Source organism: Carcharodon carcharias, chromosome 13 (assembly GCF_017639515.1).
Source record: "Carcharodon carcharias isolate sCarCar2 chromosome 13, sCarCar2.pri, whole genome shotgun sequence".
Classification (NCBI taxonomy): domain Eukaryota; kingdom Metazoa; phylum Chordata; class Chondrichthyes; order Lamniformes; family Lamnidae; genus Carcharodon; species Carcharodon carcharias.
This window is the reverse complement of record NC_054479.1, coordinates 56,533,815-56,556,540: the sequence shown is the minus strand read 5'-3', so window position 1 is coordinate 56,556,540 and position 22,726 is coordinate 56,533,815. Positions and strand designations below refer to the sequence as shown.

Genomic DNA, 22,726 nt, shown 5'->3' with positions numbered 1-22,726 from the left:
ACCTGCCTCCACCATACTCCCAGGCAGTGCATTCCAGACTCAAATTGTGTGAAAGCATTTTTTCTCACATCACATTTGCTTCTTTTGCAAATCACTTTAAATCTGTACCCTCTCATTCTCGATCCTTTCATGACCGGGAACAGCTTGTCCCTATCTACTCTGTCCAGCCACCTCATGAACATTTTGAAAATCTTTGAATATCACTATCAAATCTCCTCTTAGCCTTCTTCTCTCCAAGGGGAGCAGTCCTAATCTCTCTAATCTCTGCTCATAGCTGAAATTTCTCATACCTGGAACTATTCTTGTAAATCTCTTTTAAACTCTCTCCAATGTGTTCATATCCTTCCTATAATGTGGTGCCCAGAACTGTACACAATATGCCAGCTGATGTCTAATGAGCGTCTTATCTAAATTCAGTATAATGTCCCTGCTTTTCTACTCTATGCCCCTATTGATAAAGCCCAGGATACCAAATGCCTTATTAACTGCTCTCTGCTTGTCCTGCTGCCTTCAATGATCTATGCACATATAAACCCAGGTCTTTCTGCTCCTGCACCCCCATCAAAATTTCACCCCTTATTTTATATTGCCTGTAGATGTTCTTCCTATAAAATCAAACTATATAGGTTCTACAACATTTTCATGATAAACAAACCTGCTTAGATATTAAAACGTTCTAGGTTTAATTCCCAGACAATGGGAACTGATAAATTGGGTAACTTTGAGCGATTACAACTTGGCGAATCTAATCGAAGAGCTGAGATAACATTGTAGAACTGGGACCAACCAATTTGACCCTAGTTCACCCACTGTACCTTGTAGTCCATAATATATTGACTCTTTCTCCCGCCCCCAGTCTTTCCCAACACCCGTTCTCCCCTTGTTAACTCCTACAAAATGTTATCGATTGTAGATCCTATGCATGTTGCTTCACGTTCAACTGTCTGCTTCTCATCCTCTCTTAACCTGTATCTCTCGCTCCACGCTGACCGTACACATTCCCCCGTGTGGTCCATTAACTGTTTACAGACATTCTCTTTGCCTCACCACGTCATCTCTTACTAATCAACACACCCCACCGAACACATTCCCTAACTCCAAAATCTGCCCAGGGCCAAATTTAACTCCATGTAAGTGAAAGGGTTTTGAGTGAGTTAAAATCATATATATTTGAATCGGATGTAGGTTCCCACATTTGTCTTTTGAACGCTTTCCATGCTCTCAAGTTCTTGCTCCCTTTAATGTAACAAATATGTAAACATCAAGCCAAAGAATAAATGCGAATCCGTAAATTCGGAATGTGTAAAGCAGTTATGTGATACACATTTGCCTCAATTGAAGATTAATTGACTCATAATTATTCAGTGTGAAATTGCTTGTTGTAATCAAATAGCGCTAATAACAAAGAAATTATGCGCATCGAGGGAGTTGTGTGGTGTCGAAGTCGAAAAAGTATGGGAGAGAAATAGAGGGACAGAGGGAGGGCAGCGTCTCTGCGAACGCATGATAATCCACCACGACAAAATATTGGCGGGATCTGTGAGCTGACCATGCATTTAACCTCTCCGCCTAATCCGTCAAGCCAGACAAAAAGTAAGTCGCCAGTTATTAAATAGGCAAACTGTAACTGAAGAAACAATAAAGGAGAGAATTTACCCCAATATCCAAATATTATAAAACACGTAATTGAGGTGTTGAGGAAATATTGTATTAAAATAAGGTCTTACAAGCATTTTTCAGCTACTTTGACTTTTAGTGACATGTGATATACTTGCCAGCTGCAAGTAAATCATGGATGCCTCAACATACATTCCTTTAGACACAGTAGATGAAATTGTGAATGCAATCATTTATTCGGAATTAGCATTGTTACAATGAACTACCCATTTTAACACGGAATTGTGAATGCAACTTATTTACGGATTCAATATCAGTACAGGTAGGACATATTTACAAACAGAACCACGAATACAGAAGTATATTTAGACCAGCATTGTTACAATGCATTATACAGTTAAATATAGAACTGAGGGCAAGGCCTGATTCAGATTCCGCATTGCTATAATGCAGGGGCATTGACACAGCAGCCAGACTGGAATAATCTGCAACAATGTATCGGAGATAATACAAATAGAAATCTCCTGTCCAGGACTATGATGTGCGGGGGACACCATGAAATGCAGCAGAATAGAATTTCCGTCGAGGCGAACGGTACAATGAAAATCGAATCGATTTATCTCTAAATTTTGAAAACTCACTATAATGCAAGGCGCCGATGACAATCGTATAATACTGATATATAAACATACAAGCACAGCACACCCTTTAAAAAGATGCAAACAGTCCTCAGCAAGAAGACTACTCACAACACACCACTGACATTCCTTTATAAAAGAATAGCTCGGGTAGCACCTTCTACATACAACAATAGACAGCACAAGTACCGAGCTAGCTGCCAGTTTAGGTATGATATCAGTCACCTACAAATATTGCAGAATGCGCCATGCCCCGGAGGTCATATTTTAAAATTAAATAATTCATACATTAAAAAAAAATCTCAGCTATTAATGACATTTCTTCCACTATGGAATACTATTTCACACCAGAGAACAGCCCTAGCGTTTAATGCAGTGAAACTTTCTCTTCCTTGCTTCTAGCAAACGTCCACAAGTGTTTCAGCTCGATCTACCAGGGCCTCCAGAGCGCTGTGATGCTGGCTTTAATCTCTTGCTTGGTGCCCGGTTGACAGCTAGGAAGATGCATAGGAGGAGCAGAGTGACTCAGGCCCTTAGCGGGCTCCTGAGCTCTGTGCAAGTGGTTCACGAGTTTATTCTGAACGTCGGTCTTGCTTTCCGGGGAGAAGGTAAAATGCTGAATCTCCTGCAGACAGCGTGAATATCCCTGTTTAAAATTCTGAGTGAGACTCTTACTGTAGGTCACTGCAGGTAGAAACAAGCAAGGTGGTTTAGATGGATGTCATTGAAGAATGACAATAATGACAAAAATAATACCTTTTATCAGCAGTCACATAAGAAAGCGATTACCTGTGAACATTCGCTGACTATGAAGTCTCAGGTAATTGACAGTCATCTCCAAGATGTCAGCTTTCTCCATTTTCATGTTCGGCTCCTGATTCTGAAACTCTTCCCTCAGTAAAGCCTTGAGTTGGCCAATGCTGCTGTTTATGCGATCTCGGCGCTTTTTTTCTATAATCGGCTTCATCAACTGAAAAGAAAGGGGAAAAATTAATAAGACATTTTAACATAGAGCGCAGAAATCAGTTAATTCAGAAACTGGCGACATTCGTTTTAAAAGGCAGAGTGACTTACTTTGTATTTTTCTTTTCGTGTGACCTTTTCTTCGGCATTTTCCTTTGAGACAACGCCAGAGGTTTTAGGAGCCATTCTTTCGGACTATACTGCCAGAAAAGCTGCAAGGAGCAGTGAGACTCGATTCGGTTGCAGCGATACTGCTGAGGGAAGCGGGAGCTGCCCTTGGCATTTATACATCCTCCTGTCCAAAAGAGAGCGTGTGCCTGTTTCGCTTGGTGTTTCCCACACTCGGCAGCCAATCATAGCCGCCAGAGCGACAACAGCAGAAGCTTTTCTTTCTAAATGCTGAATTAAGGACCGTTTTCAACCTTTTGTCCATGACCGTCTCTGAGGACCATCTGGACGGCACGTATGACACAGTAAGTCAGAGGAAATTACTCTCATCTGAGGTTATAGGACCCTGGGAAAGACCCTCCCGTCATTGTTATGCAGGGAATTCTATGACAGAAAGTATGCCTGTTCCTACATCGCTGGTTCATTTTAAAGTAATCTCTCTCCTTTTACTTTGCAGAATAAGACCTGTGTGATCACAGATGTTATCTTTCGGGAGAGTGTCTATTTCGGTCACACTGACTCATGCTGTTAATCACTCATTTCTAATAATCAACCTGTGTGAATTTATTTTATAAGGACCGTTATTTCAAATAAAATACATTTTAAACGAGGACATTTTCCATTTCAAATATAAACATATTTCTAATATTTACAGCCTCTTCCTCTTTTTAGTTCCATTGTCAGCGGATATTTTGAAATGCTGCATCATAATGTGTGTTGCGATGGCTTAGAAGTACAGTGAATGTACAAGCTTGTCCTGCTCCTTTCTGGGCAGGTCCTTCATACATCATTATTAATAGCGGTCTAACTGTATTTATCTTACTCAATTTATTATTTACAAAGTTAATGTTAATGGGCAACTCCAATAGTCTCCAAACATTTCGGAAGATAAAAATATACGTCTTGCAGTTATTTTTCTGAGCACAACGAAGCAGATTTTTTTCAGATTAACTTTTTCAGGTAAGATTCATAACCGCCTTAACATAGAAGAAGTATGATGAATCATGACATCTTGTGACGTATCGTTACTGCTCTGTTTATTACTACAGGTGGAATTAATGTTTCCTTTTGCAGTTTTATGTTGATCGATGTGAAAAAAGTTATTATTAACTTATTATTAAGTTATTGTTTTCGCTTCAGGTACGAACTGTTAGCTCCATGCACTCATGGATTAGCTATTGCAGGTTTAGTTGCAGGGTAAAATGTCCTCACTGTGACACTTATCTGTAGCCCTTTTAAGCAACATTGCCAATGTAGTGCAGAGTTAATGCACTCGCCCATTGTCGCTGTTAACTGCATTAAGACTGGAGAAATATTTAAGTTAAAAAAAAAAGATAAAGGAGGTGGATATGCCATCAGCCATGAAGTGTGTTACAGCTAAATTTCCAAAAAGTTGTAAGATCAGAATCTAACGTTTAGTCCCTCATAGTTGCACCTTAAAATCAGGTTGCAATAGCATAACTCTTACGGAGATAAAAAATATGCATAAAAATTTTAATATTGAAATATTTGTTGGAGTTCATACATCATAGTAGCTATTTATTGAGTTGGAGGGCAAACAGCTAAGTCAAACGAATATTTCAATGCTGCACCTAATAATTACTTAATGTATGTGTATGTGTATACGTAGATATGTATGTCAGCGTATGTGTGCGTCTATGTGTGTGAATGCGTGTACAGACGTATGTATACGCATGTGAGTGTGGGAGAGATATAGAAAGATGAATGGCCTATTCAAACGTGGGAATCTATATGTGTAACATTCTGTTAGTGTTTCAGATCCATTTCACCAACTGTTCGGTGTTTAATGCCCGAATAAATGATGTGAGCCAAGTCTCTGCTGAAAAGCACCAGCTGCACGCGTCCTCTTTGTTTCTTAACACGTGGGAAAGAGGCAATTCCAGCTATCTCAGCACCGCTTAAAATATCAGGGATCAAATCCACAGTGCGCTCAGCCTGTTCGTGTCACTCAGTAAACGTGGAAACCACCTGCACAACTCATAGTTTATGTGGAAGTTAAAAACGTCGCTTTGTTCACCTGTATTAAAAGCCGAATTCTGTGTAAATTACGCGCCAACACTAATAACATCTTTGATATACCTAAGGCATTGGAACCATAGGTTACAGTAAATTCTCAAAGTTATAGTTAAGAGGCTACATTTTCCTATGAGGCTCACCGTGCCAGTACATGTGGGTGGGGATTTCTCACTTATTTTAGTGTCACGTTTCTTCTATTAGTTTCTTGAATTAAATGAATAAATGAGAAGTTCAGATGAATGGTCATTGACCTGAAACGTTAACTCTATTTCTCTCTCCACAGATGCTGCCAGACCTGCTGAGTGTTTCCAGAAAATTTTTCTGTTTTTATTTCAGAATTCCAGCATCCGCAGGCTTTTCATTTTGTAAATGAAGAGATTGTTGTGATAATCCGACACTACTGGGGAGTCAAGAGGAAAATGATACTCGGAAGGGCAGCTGCTGAATGTAGCAGGCTGAAATCTCAAAACACCAGGGAAGTGGACAAAACATCGGTTTCTAATAGGGAAATAGTGAAAGGGCTTTAATCAGGATCGACCCTTTGATTGATACTTAAACTTTGCAGATGAATACAGCGAGTTACTGCTCAGCAGGCTTGGCCTAAATAGCCAAGTGGTTATGGTACTGGGTTGGCAACCCCAAGATCAAGAGTTCAAATCTCACAATGGCTAACAATATAACTTCATCTGAAACAGATGGAAACGGGTTTGTACTCGAAAGAGTTACTGCTCAGCAACCGGGAAGGAGTTTTGCATCTCCCATCCTGGATGTTGACAGAATCGGGTAGCTGAAATCCGCGTGGTTCAGGACCAGAGATCCGAACTTCTGCCATGATTACAAGCTCTTATAATGCTGGCTTTATAAATAAATCTATTGAAAATAAAAGTAGACGCGCTCCTTCGGGTAATAAAAGTCAAAGATACAGACATATGACGAATATTGGATAGTCCAGCTTTAATATTTGAGCTCTGGAAGCTGACTGGCGTGACATACGCTGGCCTATATTGTTTTGAACTGAATGAAGGAATCGAAGGCGCATGCGCGGCGTGCAGGCCAATTAGTCCATTTGCTTTGTCGGGGCAGGTCAGGTCTGTGACCGCTACTAAACTCTCCTTTCTTCTCGACACGTGGGAAACTTTCAGCAACATCTGCATGCATTCGGGAGGCCAAGCGTGCTCCGCAAAGCGGGTTAGATAATAGCACCCCCCCACCCCCACGCTCCCCCGCCCGCCAACACACTCCGTGTTTACTGGTATCACACGCTTTCACAGGCATTAGCTAGTACATTCAGAAAGCTGCTGGGCATGTAAAATTGCAGTTCAATGGAGACATTGATTTTATTTCAGGGACCAAAGCAATTCAGGTTATAAAGCCTTATGTCCCAGTGATGTACACGCAGGTGGTGTGTGGACTGTGAGCAGGCAACGGTTCTGGGAAATGGATTTTATTTGGGCAGTTTTACGCAATTTTCCTAAAATAATCTACAATTAAGTTTGACATGCGCACATTTATGCTAGGTAGTAGAGGTTTCAATATGAGTTCATTTTTATACAGGGGTTATAAATAAACAGGTTTCTATATATTACATATAAATTCACGTTCTATACAGATGTAATGTCTTATAAATACAATTTTTAATAAAGTTTTATCCATATGCAATTCCATAAATTTACCGGTTTTGCAAATACAACTTTTTATACATGCAGGTTATTGCACAACACACACGCACAAACACACAGTTTAGACATCAATACATTTTAAAATGTGCTGCTTATACAAATATGTAAGTTCGATATTGTTTTCAATACATAAGTTTTATACATGAGTTTTATACAGGTTTTATGTCTATGCAGATTTCTGTGGTTAATGAAGCATTAATCTTACTTATATTTAGATTTTATATATGTGAGATATTGCCCATATTCAGGTTTACACAAATACAAACTTCCAAGTTTCATAAAGTTACCAGTTATATACAGACCTTAATTTCAGTATGGTTTCCGCATATACGGGTTCTCCACATACACAGGTTCGTGTACTCCCATTATTTATAAATATACAATTTTATACGCACTGCTTGGAAAAAACTGCAGCTTTTATATAAGTGAAGGTTTTATATATTTGCAGGTTTCATACATACAATGTTTATGCATAAAATGTTTATATAATTTCAAATACCTGCAGTTTTCGCATATATATCGATTTGAAACGCATGCAAATTTTATACATATCCACACATTAATATATTATACCATTTTAATCAGGTTGGAAAATATACAGATTTTATAACTAGATGGGTTTAATACAAATGAAAGTGTTATCCCTACATGGTTTGTAGAAATACCAAATGTTTATAGGTTTTCACCCGGCACGAGGGTACAAAGCCTACGTAGCTGCTTCAGTGTAGATGAGAATCAATGCTAAATTCTCGATTGTTCCCTCATTGGAACAAGTCGTTAAAGCGAAGCTCCGCCCTACATGTTCTGGTGGATGAGTAACAATCCCTGGACACCATTGAAAACAGATGATGTGCGATCCCCTCCGCCCCACCCCGTGTCCTGGCCAGCACTTATAGATCAGAAAACGCCACTTCAATATTGCTGAAAAAAGAGACATGTCGAAGCTTTTCGCCTTGCACTCATCAGGACACTCGCAAGAATGTCAATATAAGGGGAAGACAACGTCACTTTAGCAGATTATCTGGACATTTCATCTCATTTGCTAATTGTAGCAACTTTTGCTGGGCAATCACTGTGCCCTTTATCTATGCAAGAACAGTGATTGTACTCTAAAAGTAACTAATTGGACCTAAAATGCACTAGGACACCCTGAATAAGTGAAAGGCTCTGTATGAATATGCACTATTTGTCGTTTTATGCTGGTGTTGTAGATACATGATTGCTGTACCGGTAGCCAAACCTTTCCCAATTCCCAATGGCTCCTGTGAATTCTGGGGCTTTCTTTTACTTAAGCTGTTATTTTACTTGTTTTTTTTTAGAAAACCAAGCCTCCTATTATTCCAAAAGTGGGGATTTAGCTTGTCTGAGCAGAAAGATAAATAAATAAAAAAACTACCCTTAACATAGCCCAGATACTTACTATTCTGATTATATTTTGGTGTTATTCTTGACACCTTGTTTGAATCATTAGAACAAAGAACAAAGATAAGTACAGCACAGGAACAGGCCCGATCATATTGCCTATCAAACTAAAACATTTTGCACTTCTGGGGTCCATGTCCCTCTATTCCCATCCTATTCATGTATTTGTCAAGTTGCCTCTTAAACACCATTATCGTACCTGCTTCCACCACCTCCTTTGGCAGTGAATTCCAGACACTCACCACTCTCTGCGTGAAAAACTTGCCCCACACATCTCCTCTAAAGATTTCTCCTCTCACCTTAAATCTATATTCCCTAGTAATTGACTCTTCCAATCTGGGAAAAAGCTTCTGACTATCTACTCTGTCCATGCCACTCATAATTTTGTGAACTTCTATCAAGTTGCCCCTCAATCTCTGTCACTCTAGTGAGAATAATCCAAGTTTCTCCAACCTCTTTTCATAGCTAATAACCTCCAGACCAGGCAGCATCCTGGTAAACCTCCTCTGCATCCTCTCCAATGCCTCAATATCCTTCTGGTACTGTGGCGATCAGAATTGCATGCAATATTCCAAGTGTGGCCTAACCAAGGTTCTATATAGCTGCAGCATGACTTCCCAGCTTTTATACTCAATACCCCAGCCGATGAAGGCAACCATGCCATATGCCTTCCTGACTACCTTATCCACCTGCGTTGCCACTTTCAGTGACCTGTGGACCTGTACACCCAGATCCCTCTGCCCGTCGATGCACTTAAGGGTTCTGCCATTTACTGTATAATTCCTACCTGTATTAGATCTTCCAAAATTCATTACCTCGCATTTGTCCAGATTAAACTCCATCTGCCATTTCTCCACCCAAGTCTCCAACCAATCTATATCCCATTGTATCCTTTGACAATCCTCTTCACTATCTGCAACACCTCCAACCTTAGTGTCATCTGCAAACTTACTAATTAGCCCAGTTACATTTTCCTCCAAATCATTTATGTATACTACAAACAGCAAAGGTCCCAGCACTGATCCCTGAGGAACACCACTAGTCACAGCTCCCCATTCAGAAAAGCACCCTTCCATTGCTATCCTCTGTCTTCTATGACCAAGTCAATTCTGTATCCATTTGCCAGCTCACCTCTGATCCCGTGCAACTTTACCTTCTGTACCAGTCAGCCACGAGGGACCTTGTCAAAGGCCTTACTGAAATCCATGTAGATAACATCCACTGCCCTTCCATCGTCGATCATCTTTGTCACTTCCTCGAAAAACTTGATCAAGTTAGTGAGACATGATCTCCCCTTCACAAAACCATGCTGCCTCACACTAATATGCCCATTTGCTTCCAAATGGTAGTAAATCCTGTCATGAAGAATCTTCTCCAATAATTTCCCCACCACTGACGAAAGGCTCACTGGCCTGTAATTTACTGGCTTATCCCTGCTACCCTTCTTAAACAATGGAGCAACATTGACCATTCTCCAGTCTTCTGGGACCCCACCCATAGCCAGTGAGGATACAAAGATTTCTGTCAAGGCCCCAGCAATCTCCTCCCTTGCTTCGCTCAGTACCCTGGGGTAGATCCCATCTGGCCCTGGGGACTTATCCACCTTAATATTCTTCAAGATGCCTAACACCATCTTTTTTTTTATCTCAACATGATCCAGGCTATCTACACACTCTTCCCTAGACAAATCAACCACTAAGTCCTTCTCCTGGTGAATACTGATGAGAAGTACTCATTTAGTATCTCTCCCATTTCTTCTGGCTCTACACACAGATTCCCACCTCTGTCCCTGAGTGGGCCCACCCTTGCCCTGGCTACCCTCTTGCTTTTTACATATGTATAAAAGACCTTGGGATTTTCCTTAATCCTGTTGCCAATGGCTTTTCATGACCCCTTTTAGCCCTCCTGACTCCTTCCTTAAGTTTCTTCCTACTTTCTTTATATTCTCCACTGGCTTCATCTGTTCCCAGCCTTCTAGCCCTTACGAATGCTTCCCTTTTCTTTTTGACTAATCTCACAATATCCTTCATTATCCAAGGTTCCTGAAACTTGCCATAATTATCCTTCATCCTAACAGGAACAGCCTGTCCTGAATTCTTATCAACTGACGTTTGAAAGCCTCCCCCCCCACCACCCCCCCCAACCCCACCCCCGCCCCCACATGTCAGTTGTTGATTTGCCCTCAAACATTCGCTTCCAGTCTAGATTCCTCAGTTCCTGCCTAATATTGTTATAATTAGCCTTCCCCCAATTAAGCACCTTAACCTGAAGATATTTAAATGGAGTAGCCTAAATAGCATCGACAATTTCTTGGTAAATATTGCTCATGTCGCTGGAATTATCTTCTGATATGTATCATAGATTCCCGGGATAGTTGTGCCTCCGGGGCTTCATTCTTCATCTGAAGGATGCTCTCTCTAACGCTGCAGTTTCGCTGAGTTCCAACTTTTATGGTTGCTTTCAAGAGGAAATATATATATATATATTTCAGATATAACCCATGGCTGGATAAAGGATGGACAAGGAAACGGATACAAGAACTAATGCAATGGAAGGATTAACCAGACACGAGGCTGCAGGATGTTTTGAATAGTGCACAGAAGAATGGAATGATCGACATCAGAATGCAACTAAAGTAACAGGTATAAAAATGGGAACTCTGCACAGAACTGCAGTCATTAGGAAGCGCGTACACCCGAGAATGGCAGAATTCATTTGTCGATAAATATTCAACTGTCCTGGATAGGATTATATAAAATGTACAGCATTGAAACAGCCATTCGGCCCAACCAGTGTGTGTCGACATTTGTGCCTCCTTCCCATGTAATCGGTATGACCCTCTACTCCCTGCCCCTTCATATAGGCATCGAAGTCCCCTTGAATGGATCTACGCTGTTGGCGTGGAAGCGAACTCCACATTAGCAAGAACATTCTTCTGAACTCACTATTTGATTTTCTTGGTGATTATCTTATATTTAAGGCCTCAGTTTTTGCCCCCTACACTCTGTGGCTACGCTATAACATAATGTATCAGCATGTTAAAAATCTTTATCAGGTCATCCTTGGGCCTTCTCTTTTCAAGAGGATAGAAACACCGCTGTTCATCCTTTCCTGATAGGTATGATCGCGAAGTTCTAGTCTCATCCCTGTAAATCTTTTTTGTAGCCTCTCCAGTGTCTTTATTTCTTTTTTATATAAAATGACAAACAGAATTGTGCTTAGTAACCCAAGTATGGCCTAACCAAGGATCCATACAGGCTTAGCACAACTTCTCGAATTTTCAATTCCACATCTTCAGGAATAAACTCTAACTCTTGGTTTTGAAAAATACTTTATTAGCACAACTTCTCGAATTTTCAATTCCACCTCTTCAGGAATAAACTCTAACGCTTGGTTTTGTAAAATACTTTATTGGCGCAGCTTTCACTGATTTGTGTGTTTATTTTTTGAGATCCCTTTGAGAGTTTCGCGGCTGAATTACTGTTCGAAACGGATTTAAAGTAATACAGCAGTTAATAACCTGAACCGCGCTCTCAACGAAAAGCTTGACTGGTACCGCACAGAATGGGCCATCCTTGTTGGGTCATTTACACTGGTTTAGTATAGCTACTCCAAAGAAATTTAACAGCAAACGCCATAGCCTTATGGAACGCGTGTGCTCGCCCTCGTGTGGATACAAAACAACTCGTTCTTCAGAACAATCCTCATTTTGAAGAAAATTCGTATAAAATCAACAAGTGACATCTCAGCTCAAAACCTAAGGAAACATAATTACTGTTGACCGAAAGTGTGGCTTACCTTGTGCAAGAAATACATTTTGAGAGCCTAAAATAATTTTCACTGAGGTTGTTTGTAACCCCTATGCACTCCACGCAATTATGCCTGTTAAAGGCTTTATAGACCTATATAGGCTTCAATAGTAAATATAAGAATTTGTTGTCTTAGTTGCATGTGACAGGACAGCTTCTACCGTGACATCGCACATGATACATGTAGCCGAACGGAGAGCACCATCTAGTGGTCAGGTTATGCAAAGATTTGCGAAAATAAAATTAATAAATAATGTACTGGAAGCCCGGTAGCCGTGAAACCCTGAGGCCCCGAACTTAAGTCTCGCAATATAGAGCTCTGGAACTGAGCTCAATAAATCTGGCTGTTTTAACGCTTATAACCGAAAAAAATGTTCACAAAGTCCTTCAGAGAGAACTTGTCTCTTGCACCTTACTCCAGCTTGATTGCTGTCTCAAGTGGCTGAGGAAGGTTCTGAATTGGAAAGCTGAAATGGGCAATGGATGGGATGGCCTCGCCGGGAAGTTAGCAGAACAAGTGGGCAATCACAGTAATAACGAGTTGCATAGTAATAAATATATCCATCTTTGATTTTCTGTATCATAATTTAAGAAACAGAACTTGCAGTTATAATTTTATATACTTTTCGCATTATCGATCTGCTGCAGGATTAGCTATACTGTCTGGCGATAGTCGCTTGTGATATCGGCGAGCGTGCTGCTGATCTGCCGCTATCCGGCGCTAAAGTTTCGGCAGAAGATCCCCAATGTAATCTCTCTAAGGCGAGAAATGGACTGACAGTTCAATGCAGTACAGTGCTGAGGAGGACATTTTTTTTGCAAAAATATGCTTTATTCATGAAAAATCAGAAAGAACATTACCAAGCATTTCAAGATGGCCATCACAGAAAGTGCAATGATAGTCAAGCTTTGTATATAGATCATGTTGCACCCTTGAGGAGCTTCAATAAAATAGTGATACATGTAATATTTACTGCATACATTCATTGCGAGTCATACAGCCTGAGGGGTCTATACAATTCCCAGCCCCTCGGTGCACTAAGGCTGAAAGGTCTTAGACAGCGACCTTTCCCCATTGCGCCTCTTCGGTGGCTGCCCCAAACTTTAGTGCCTCCCTCAGCACCTGGTCCTATAGTACTGAGGAGAACCTTTGGGATGGACTTTAGACACAGGCTCCCTCTACTCGTGGATGTCCTTCTGAACTGCAGTGGTCCATGTTGCCAAGGGACTCACATGGTGGAGTTAGGTGGAGAGTTCCAGGGTAAATATTGGTGAGGCATAGGTAGAATTGCCCTCAACTTCTTCAAATAGTGCCATTAGGATCTTTTAATCCACCTGAGAGAACAGTCAGGCCTATCATCTGATAGATTACATGCCCCCCACACCTAACTGTGCTCAAGCCCCTGGAATGAGGCTTTGACCCCAGAACCTTTCAGAGGTGAAAGTGCTACCACTGATTCACTGATACCATCAGAATAATACTGACTGACGTAGGGAAGGTTTTAGTGATGAGATACGCTCTGATTCCTTCTCCTGGTGGTGGACAGGGAGAACTCCTGAGGAAACTCTTGATTAACTTTCGCTAGTGTATAAACTTTCGCTAGTGCCTGTCGATAAATAACAATTGGAGGTGAGTCATAGAATGATTCAACTATACAACACAGAAAGAAAACACTCGGTCATTCATTCCTGTGGTGACTCTTTAAAAGAGCAATATAGTTAGTTGCATTTCCCATAACCCTGCAATTCATTTCCCCCTTGTATCTATACAATTCCCTTTTGAAAGTTAGCATCAATTCTGTTTTCACTGCCCTTTTATGCAGTGTATTCTAGATCATAACAATTCCCTGCATAAAAAAAATCATTCTGCTCATCTTGCTTTTGGTTCCTTTGCCAATGACCTTTAATTTGTGTCCTCTGGTATTGATGCTTCCAGCAGTGGAAACCAGTTCTTCTTATTTTCCTTCACAATTTTGATCATCTGTGAAATCTTCCTTTGCCTTTACTCTCAAGGAGATTTCCCCCAGCTTCCCCAGAAAACTGAGCTTTGGCATCACTAGTGCTATCATAGTAACTCTCCTTTTTGGCCTCTCCATAGTCTTGTTATCATTCCGAAAGCATGGCTGCCAAAATTGCAAATAACACTTCTGCTGAGGCCTAACCTAAAAGTTTAGCATAATTCCCTTGCTTTTCTTCTTACTGTCTCTGTTTATAAAACCAATGATCCTGAAATTTTTTTTAAATAAATTCTGTAACTTGTGATGCCACCATCAAATATTTGTGCATGCACACCTCCAGGTTTCTTGGTTCTAGCACTCCCTTTAAAATTGTACCATTTTCTTTTTAGAAAAGCACAATATTGCGGATGCTGGGAATCTGAAATCAAAACAAAAAATGTTGGAAATGCTCAGCAAGTCAGGCAGTGTCTGTGGACAGAGAAACAGAGTTAGCATTTCAGGTCAATGACCTTTCATCAGAACGGAAGGAAGATAGAAATATAAGAGTTTTTATGTCAGTGGAAGGGGGAGGGGTTAGGAAGAACAAAATGGAAGGTCTGTGGTAGGTTGTGGTGTGGGGGGGCGGGGGGGTGGGGGGGGGGGGTTGGTGGTTGGTGGTGGTGAGGGGGGGAGAGATTAACTAAGAATCAATTTCATGATGCAAAAGCCAAAGAGTGTGGGAATGGGTACAGCAAAGAGGCAAAGATTGTGTCCAGATGGGGCATGAATGGCTTCACAAATGGGCTAGTAACTGAAATCTGCCAAGTGCTACAACTACAACTGTGGCCTCAAATTGGGCAAGGACAGTATTGCCTGTGGCTTTCAATGTGTCTATGGCTCTTAAATTTTATGGGTCGGGCTTCTTCTACCTGCTGCTGAAGATGTAAGCAATATCTCACAGTTTGCAGTGCACTGTTGCATAGGAAGATCACTGAGTCTCTCCATACACAAAGTGCCAACAATATGTTATTCCCTTCTCCTGTGAATTCGACCATTTGGTTGAAGGGCTTTCATTCCCTCAATGTGCAGCTGGTATGTGACCACAGGCAAGGGCAACATATTAGCATGGTTAGAGGACTGGTTGACTAACAGGAAGCAGAGAGTAGGGATAAATGGGTGTTTCTCGAGTTGGCAAGATGTGATGAGTGGAGTGCCATAGAGATCAATGCTGGGGCCTCAACTAATAACAATCTATATGAATGATTTGTACAAAGGGACCAAATGTATGGTTGCTAAATTTGCTGATGACACAAAGATATGTAGGAAAGTAAGTTGTGAAAAGGGCATAAGGAGTTTTCAAGGGACATAGATAGGCTAAGTGAATGGGCAAGAATATGGCAAATGGGTTATAATGTGGGAAATGTGAACATGTCCACTTTTGCAGGAAGGATAGAAAGGCAGTATATTATTTAAATGGAGAGAGATTGCAGAACTGTGAGGTACAGTGGGATCTGAATGTCCTGGTACATGAATCAGGAAAAGTTAGTTTACAGGTACAGCAAGTGATTAGGAAGGCAAATAGAATGTTGTTGTTTATTGCAAGGTGAATGGAACATAAAAGTAGGGATGTTTTGATACAGTTGGTGAGACCACATCTAGAATACTGTGTACAGTTTTGGTCTCCTTATTTAAGAAAAAAATGCATTAGAAGCAGTTCAGAGAAGGTGCACTCATCTGATACCTGGGATTGGGGAGGGGGGGTTATCTTATGTGGAAAGGTTGGACAGGTTGGACTTGTACCGATTGGAGTTTAGAAGATTGGGAAGTGATCTTATTGAAACAAATGAGATCCTGAGAGGACTTGACATGGTGGATGCTGAAAGGATATTTTCCCTTGTGGGAGAGACTAGAACTAGGGGACACAGCTTAAAAATAAGGGATCTCCTATTTAAAATGGAGGTAAGGAGAAATGTTTTCTTGAAGGTCATGAATCTTTGGAACTCTCTTTCCCAGAAAGCGTTGGAGGCATGGTCAATGAAACTTTTTAAGGCAGTGGTAGATAGATTCTTGACTAACAAGGGGTCAAAGGTTATTGGGTGTAGGTGGAATATGGAATTGAGGCCACAATCAGATCAGTCATGGTCTTATTGAATGGTGGAGCAGGCTCGAAGGGTGAAATGGCCTACTCCTGCTCTGAATTTGTATGTTCATATGTTTATGAGGTGAATGTCCATTATCATGGCAGCAGGTCTGACACCTTCATTCTGCACCATCTCCCTGTGCCATGTCTATTTGATCCAGCATAGAAAGTCAAAGGCTGGTTACTGGGTGACAAGAGTTATCCATTCTTCATGTGGCTCATGACTCTGGTGGAAACCCATGCACACATCTACAGCAGATCTACAGTGACAATCATGCTGCCACAAACAAAATGATAGAGCACACCATTCTCAAGTTAGGTATGGGATAAAAAATAAAAGTCAACATGGATTTGCTAAAGGGAGATCATTCTTGACTAACTTGGTTGACTTCTTTGGTGATGTAACAGAAAGGGTTGATGAGGATTGTATGGTTGATGTTGCGTATATGAAATTTCCAAAAGATGTTTGAGAAAGTACACGTGATGACTTAGCAACATTGAATCTCATGTGGTTAAATGGAACAGTGGCAGTGTGGATATGAAACTGGCAAAGGGACAATGAGCGGAGAGTGATGGTGAAAGATTGTTTTTCAGACTGGATGGAAGTTTACATTGGTAATCCCCAAGGATCAGTGTTAGGCCCACTATTCTTATTGTGATAAATATTAATGACCTGGACTTTGATATACAGCACATAATTTCAAATTTTTTAGATACAAAACTTGGAAATGCAATAACGAGTGAGGAGGACAGTAACGGCTTCAGGAGAACTTCAAAAGTTTGTGAAATGTGCCGACACATGACAGATGAAATTTAACGGTGAAGTATGAAGTGATTCATTTGCTACAAAGAGTGAGGTATGACAATATAATCTAAATGGTACAATTTTGAAGGGGTTGCAGGATCAGGGAGACCTGGTGGCAAATGCTGAATGTAACCTGAACCTCACATTCTTGCCTACCCCCGATAGCCTTTCACCCCCTTGTTAATCAAGAACCTATCAAGCTTTGTCTTAAAAATACTCAGACTCTACTTCCACCCATTCCTAGTATTAGTCTAGTAAATCTTCTCTGAACTGCTTCTAATGCATTTACATCTTTCTTTAAATAGGGAGACCAGTACTGCACACAATACTTCAGATGTGGTCTCACCAATGCTCTATAAACTGAAGAATAACGCCCCTACCTTCTCCATGAAACATTGTAGGTTAGAGGGGATTTCATAGATGTGTTCAAAACATGAAGACTTTTGATAATATAAATAATGAGAACATGGTTCCAATGGCAGAAAGTTCAGTAAGCAGATGACTCAAGCTTAAGGCCTTGGCAAAAGAACCAAATAGGAAAGGAGGTGAGGTTTTTATGTAGTAAGTTATTATCATCTGCAATTTGTTGCCTCAAAGATGGTGGAGGCACATTCATTGATAACAATCAAAACATAATTGGATAAATACTTGAAGGGGAAATATTAGCAAAGCTGTGGGGAAAAAGCATGGGAGTGGCAGTAATTGGACAGGTCCTTCAAAGAGCGGGCACAGGCTCAAATGGCCCAATGTCTTCCTTCTGTGCCATGTCGTTCCATGATTCTCTGATTGTTTTAAGTGCTAATGGCTCCATCCTGTAGAAGGACCAAGAATAACAGATGTCACTTTCAGCTGTACAGTTGCCCCTAAAGTGTTGCCCAATTATTGCAATAGTTTAGGGGTGAGGCTGTTTTGATGTACTCAGAACATTTAAATATTGTCAATGTTTGGATTTTACATAAACCCTAATGGATTTCATGAGGATTTGGAAAATATGGTCTTTTTGTCCTTTTCCGTTGTCTTTGTGTCACTGTTTTGCATTATTTGTTCTTGGGATATGGACAACACAGACCAGACTTTATTTATTGTCTCTACTTCCAATTCTTCCCTGTAACTCTCTTTTTGCTGCTGGGGTACTTTTCTCTTCTCTGCTTTTAACTCCTTCATTACCATTTTTGTACCCCTATGTCCAGCCCCTTTGGCTTCTCTCATATCTTTTTTTCTGCTTTACTTATTCTCCTTTCAGGTATGGGGATGTGGGTTGGAGTTGGGAAGGAATTTGATTCACCAAGGGCTGGAGCCTATAATTTCCAGTGGTGATTACGTGGAAAGTCTGGCCTACATCATTTAGCAACAGATTTCCTACCCTATCAGCAATTTCTTATATTTAATGAACTCCTTAATCCAATCATGTCCCCAGTGCCTTTAGCAACCCACTATCCATATCCCTTCTTACCACTTAGCACATCATACAATCTGCTTCCACTGTCAGCTGTCCACTTTCCCTCTGTACCCTCTCCCTCATTAACTCGGCTAGTGTTCGCTTCACCCTTAAATCTCCATCTATACTTCCAGCTTTTTGTCACAAAAATGGATGATAATTGATCAGAGATTCGCCCATGCTTATTTTCAACCTGTTTACATTCTGCCATTCCTTTCTGATCTCCTATGCCTTTCTAGATCCCAGCAGAGGCGGCGGCACAGTGGTTTATAGTCAGGAGGGATCTACCCTGAGAGTTCTCAGCATTGGCTCCCAACCCCATGAAGTCTCAAGACATCATGTCAATCATAGGCAAGGAAACCCCCTGCTGATTACCAGCTACTGCTCTCCCTCAGCTGATGAATCAGTAATCTTTCATGTTGAACATCACTTGATTGAAGCGCTGAGGATAGCAAGGGCACAGAATGTATTCTGGGAGGGGAACTTCAAACTACCATCACCAACAGTGGCTAATAGCACCACTACTAACCAAGCCCTGAATGACTTAGCTGCAAGACTGGGCATGCAGCAAGTGGTGAGGGGACCAGCAAGAGGAAGAAACATACTTGACCTCATCCTCACAAATCTTCCTGCCACAGATTCATTTCTCCATGATAGCATTGGTAGGAGTGATAACTGCACAGTCCTCGTGAACGTGAAGTCCCATCTTTGCACCAAGGGTATCATCCATCGTGTTGTGTGGCACTACCTCCGTGCTAAAAGGGGTAGATTCTGAATAGATCTAGCAGCTCAAAATTAGGCATGCATGAGATGATGTGCATCATTAGCAGAAGAATTTTATTCAGCCACAACCTGTAACCTGAAACCTCACATATCCCTCATTCTACCATTACCATCAAGCCAGGGAATCAACCCTGGTTCAATGAAGAGTGCAGGGGTGGATGCCAGGAGCGGCACCAGACATTCCTAAAAATGAGGTGTCAACCTGTGAAGCTATAACACAGGACAACTGAATGCCAAACAGAGGAAGCAGCAAGTGATAGACAGACTAAGTGACCCCGCAACCAATGTATCAGATCTACGCTCTGCAGTCCTGCCACATCCAGTTGTGAATGATGGTGGACAATTAAGCAACTAATAGGAGGAGGGGGCTCCACAAATATCCCCTTCCTCAGTGATGGGGGAGCCCAGCACATCAGTGCAAAGGATAAGGTTGAAGCATTTACAACAATCCTCAGTCAGAATGCCAAATGGATGATCCATCTCGGCCTCCTCCGGAGGCCCCCAGCATCACAGATGCCAGTCCTCAACAAATTTGATTCACTCCACATGATATCAAGAAATGTCTGAAGGCACTGGATAACGACAAAGTCTATGGACCTTGGCAACACCCCAGCAATAGCACTGAAGGCTTGTATTCCAGAACTAGCTGTATTCCTGGCTAAGCTGCTCCAGTACAGAAACTACACAGGCATCTACCCAACAACATGGAAAATTGTCCAAGTATACCCTGTCCACAAATAGCAGGACAAATCCAATCCAGCCAATTACGAGCCTCCAGTCTAGTCTTGATCATCAGGAAAGTGATGGAAGTTGTTGTCGACATTGCTAACAAGCACCAATTACACAGCAATAACCTGCTCGCTGATGCTCAGTTTGGGTCCTGCTAGGGCTATTTGGCTCTTGACCTTATTACAGGCTTGGCCCAAACATGGACAAAACAGCTGAACTCCAGAGGTGAGGTGAGAGTGACTGCCCGTGACATCAAGTCAGCATTTGACTGAGTGTGGCCGAGCATTACTGGAGTCAATGGGAATCAGGGGGAAATCTCTCCACTGGTTGGAGTCATACCTAGCTAAAGGAAGATGATTGTGGTTGTTGGAGATCAATCATCTCAGTTGCAAGACAATGCTGCAGGAGTTCCTCAGTGTAGGGTCCTAGGCCCAACCATCTTCAGCTGACTTCCCTCCATCATAAGGTCAGAGCAGGGATGGTCACTGATCAGTGTTCAGTACCATTCATGACCTGCAGATTGTAATGGCCTTGCGGAGTCTCAGTTAGGTTAAGAGCCGTCCTCTGGGCATAACAGGAATGTGTGGCTCAATATCCAACAATATGTAAAAACAACAATCTTTATTAAACAATTATTCTGATTAAAAGAAAGTGAAACAAAGGTAACTTCAATAAAATAAAGAAAGAAAAAATATATAAATATTACAAGAAAGGAGGAAAGACTTACATTTTTCACAAATACATACAAGTAAATACTATGTTACAAATGGTAAGCCCAAATTGGTCTGTTCAAGGCAGGTCCCCAAAATGGTAAAACTCCTCTTGGTTCATAGTCTCTGGATAGCCTTGCAGTGGGGTGGACACTTCAGTCAGTCACTCCATCGATGAACCTTCCTCCTGTAGTCTTGAGTGGTTGACTAATCCACTCCAGCTGCAGCCCTGAACGTTGGATGCTGTGCTCCTCTAAGTCCACTTCCTGGCCCATTCCAGCCTTTCGAGGCTTTCTCAAAAAAAGAGCCTGGTAAACATGAGCCCTTATCAAATTCTTCTCACAGGCACTGCATGGCTCGCAGGCTTTGCAATTTTGGAGTTGTTTATGCATCTTTTGATGGTGTCTCCCATCTACCATCAAGGTTATACTGTCCATCAGTCAAGCACCATTGCTTGATTCCACACCATTGTTAAGCACCCCTTGTGTAAGATTATCCGCTGTCTTGGCTTGTAGTTCAAGGGTAATCAAATGCATTGAGAAACTGATTTTTGTTAAACAATAGCAACTTTTATTTTAGTAACTGTAACCTGAAAAGGAAAACAATGTTTTAAAGACGAAATAACAGCTGTGAACGTGGCCAGCATGAGAAACAAAGCCTTGGGGAAAACAAATTCACAGTTAATCATTAATATTGATTAATTATTTGACTTAAAGCACAGTTGCAATTAGTTTTAAATCAAGGTCTACAAAATAACTTCTGAATCTTCAATATGGGCATAATGTGGGTTCTCTTAAAATCAAGAGCAAAGCAGGAATAAAATGCAAAACTATAAAATTGCAAAATTTAGTGGCTGCAGGCTTCAGGCCTACAAGATCCTGAATCATTCCGTGTCCATGTGATTATAGTTCCAAGTCAGGATGATGTTGAACAAATTTCAGGCTTCAGCTGATAAGTGGTAAGTAATATTTGTGCCACACAAGTGCCATCCAAAAAAAAACCCACAGAATTTAACAAGCTCCCCTTGATGTTCAATGGCATTACCATCACTGAATCCCCCGCTATCAATTCCTGGGGGTTAACATTGACCAGAAACTGAACTGGACTAGCCCTGCTGAATGTTGTGGCTACAAGAGTAGGTCAGAGGCTAGGAATCCTGCGGAGAGTAACTTATCTCCTGACTCCCCAAAACCTGTTCAGCATCTACAAGGCACAAGTCAGGAGTGTGATTGAATACTCTCCACTTGCCTGAATGAGAAGCTTGACATGATCTAGAACAAGCCCACTTGACTGGCACCCCATACACCATCTTAAGCATTTACTCCCTCCACCACAGACACACAGTGGAAGCAGTGTGTACCATCTACAACATGCCATGGTTCCTTGTACAGCAACTTTTAAACACTTGATCTCTACCCACTAGAGAAGGACAAGGTCAGTGGATGCATCGGAACACCACTTCCCCTCCAAGCCCAACATCATCCTGACTTAGAACTATAATCACCCTTGCTTCAATGTCGCTGGATGAAATTCTTGGAATTCCCTTCCTAACAGCACTGTGAGTGTGTCTACACTAAATAGACTGCAGTGGTTCAAGAAGGTGGTCTGCACCACTTTCTCAAGGGCAATTAGGGCAGGGCAATAAATGCTGATCTAGCCAGTGATACTCATATCCCATGACAGAATAGAAAGAACTCTTTACTTGTGTTAAGCTATTAACCTATTGAATTAAACAGATATTAAGCTTGCATTTTCTAACAAACATAAAAGAAAGGTGATATAATTATAACAACAACAATTTGCATTTAAATAGCACCTTTACTGTAGTAAAATGTCCCAATGTTCTTCATA

The 22,726-nt window shown here is 41.2% G+C and overlaps 1 protein-coding gene and 1 pseudogene across 1 annotated transcript; one reads left to right on the top strand and one right to left on the bottom strand.

The window, feature by feature from the left end:
- Nucleotides 1–2,469: 2,469 nt before the first annotated feature.
- LOC121286059 (transcription factor HES-5-like) lies at nt 2,470–3,404 on the bottom strand. The gene is made up of 3 exons (XM_041203066.1): nt 3,330–3,404; nt 3,063–3,225; nt 2,470–2,939 (listed from the first exon to the last, which is right to left on the bottom strand). Exons 1-3 carry the CDS (start codon nt 3,402–3,404, stop codon nt 2,686–2,688), a joined length of 492 nt encoding a protein of 163 aa, XP_041059000.1. The 3' UTR covers nt 2,470–2,685.
- Nucleotides 3,405–3,683: 279 nt separating this feature from the next.
- LOC121286058 overlaps nt 3,684–22,726 on the top strand; it is a 66,511-nt pseudogene continuing 47,468 nt past the window's right edge.

Excerpts from the sequence above, each read along its gene's own strand:
- LOC121286059 (XM_041203066.1), bottom strand. The coding sequence starts at position 3,404 with ATGGCTCCTAAAACCTCTGGCGTTGTCTCAAAGGAAAATGCCGAAGAA. Across the intron at positions 3,226-3,329 it reads CACGAAAAGAAAAATACAAA|TTGATGAAGCCGATTATAGA; the intron begins GTAAGTCACTCT and ends CTTTCTTTTCAG. Across the intron at positions 2,940-3,062 it reads CAATTACCTGAGACTTCATA|TGACCTACAGTAAGAGTCTC; the intron begins GTCAGCGAATGT and ends TTCTACCTGCAG.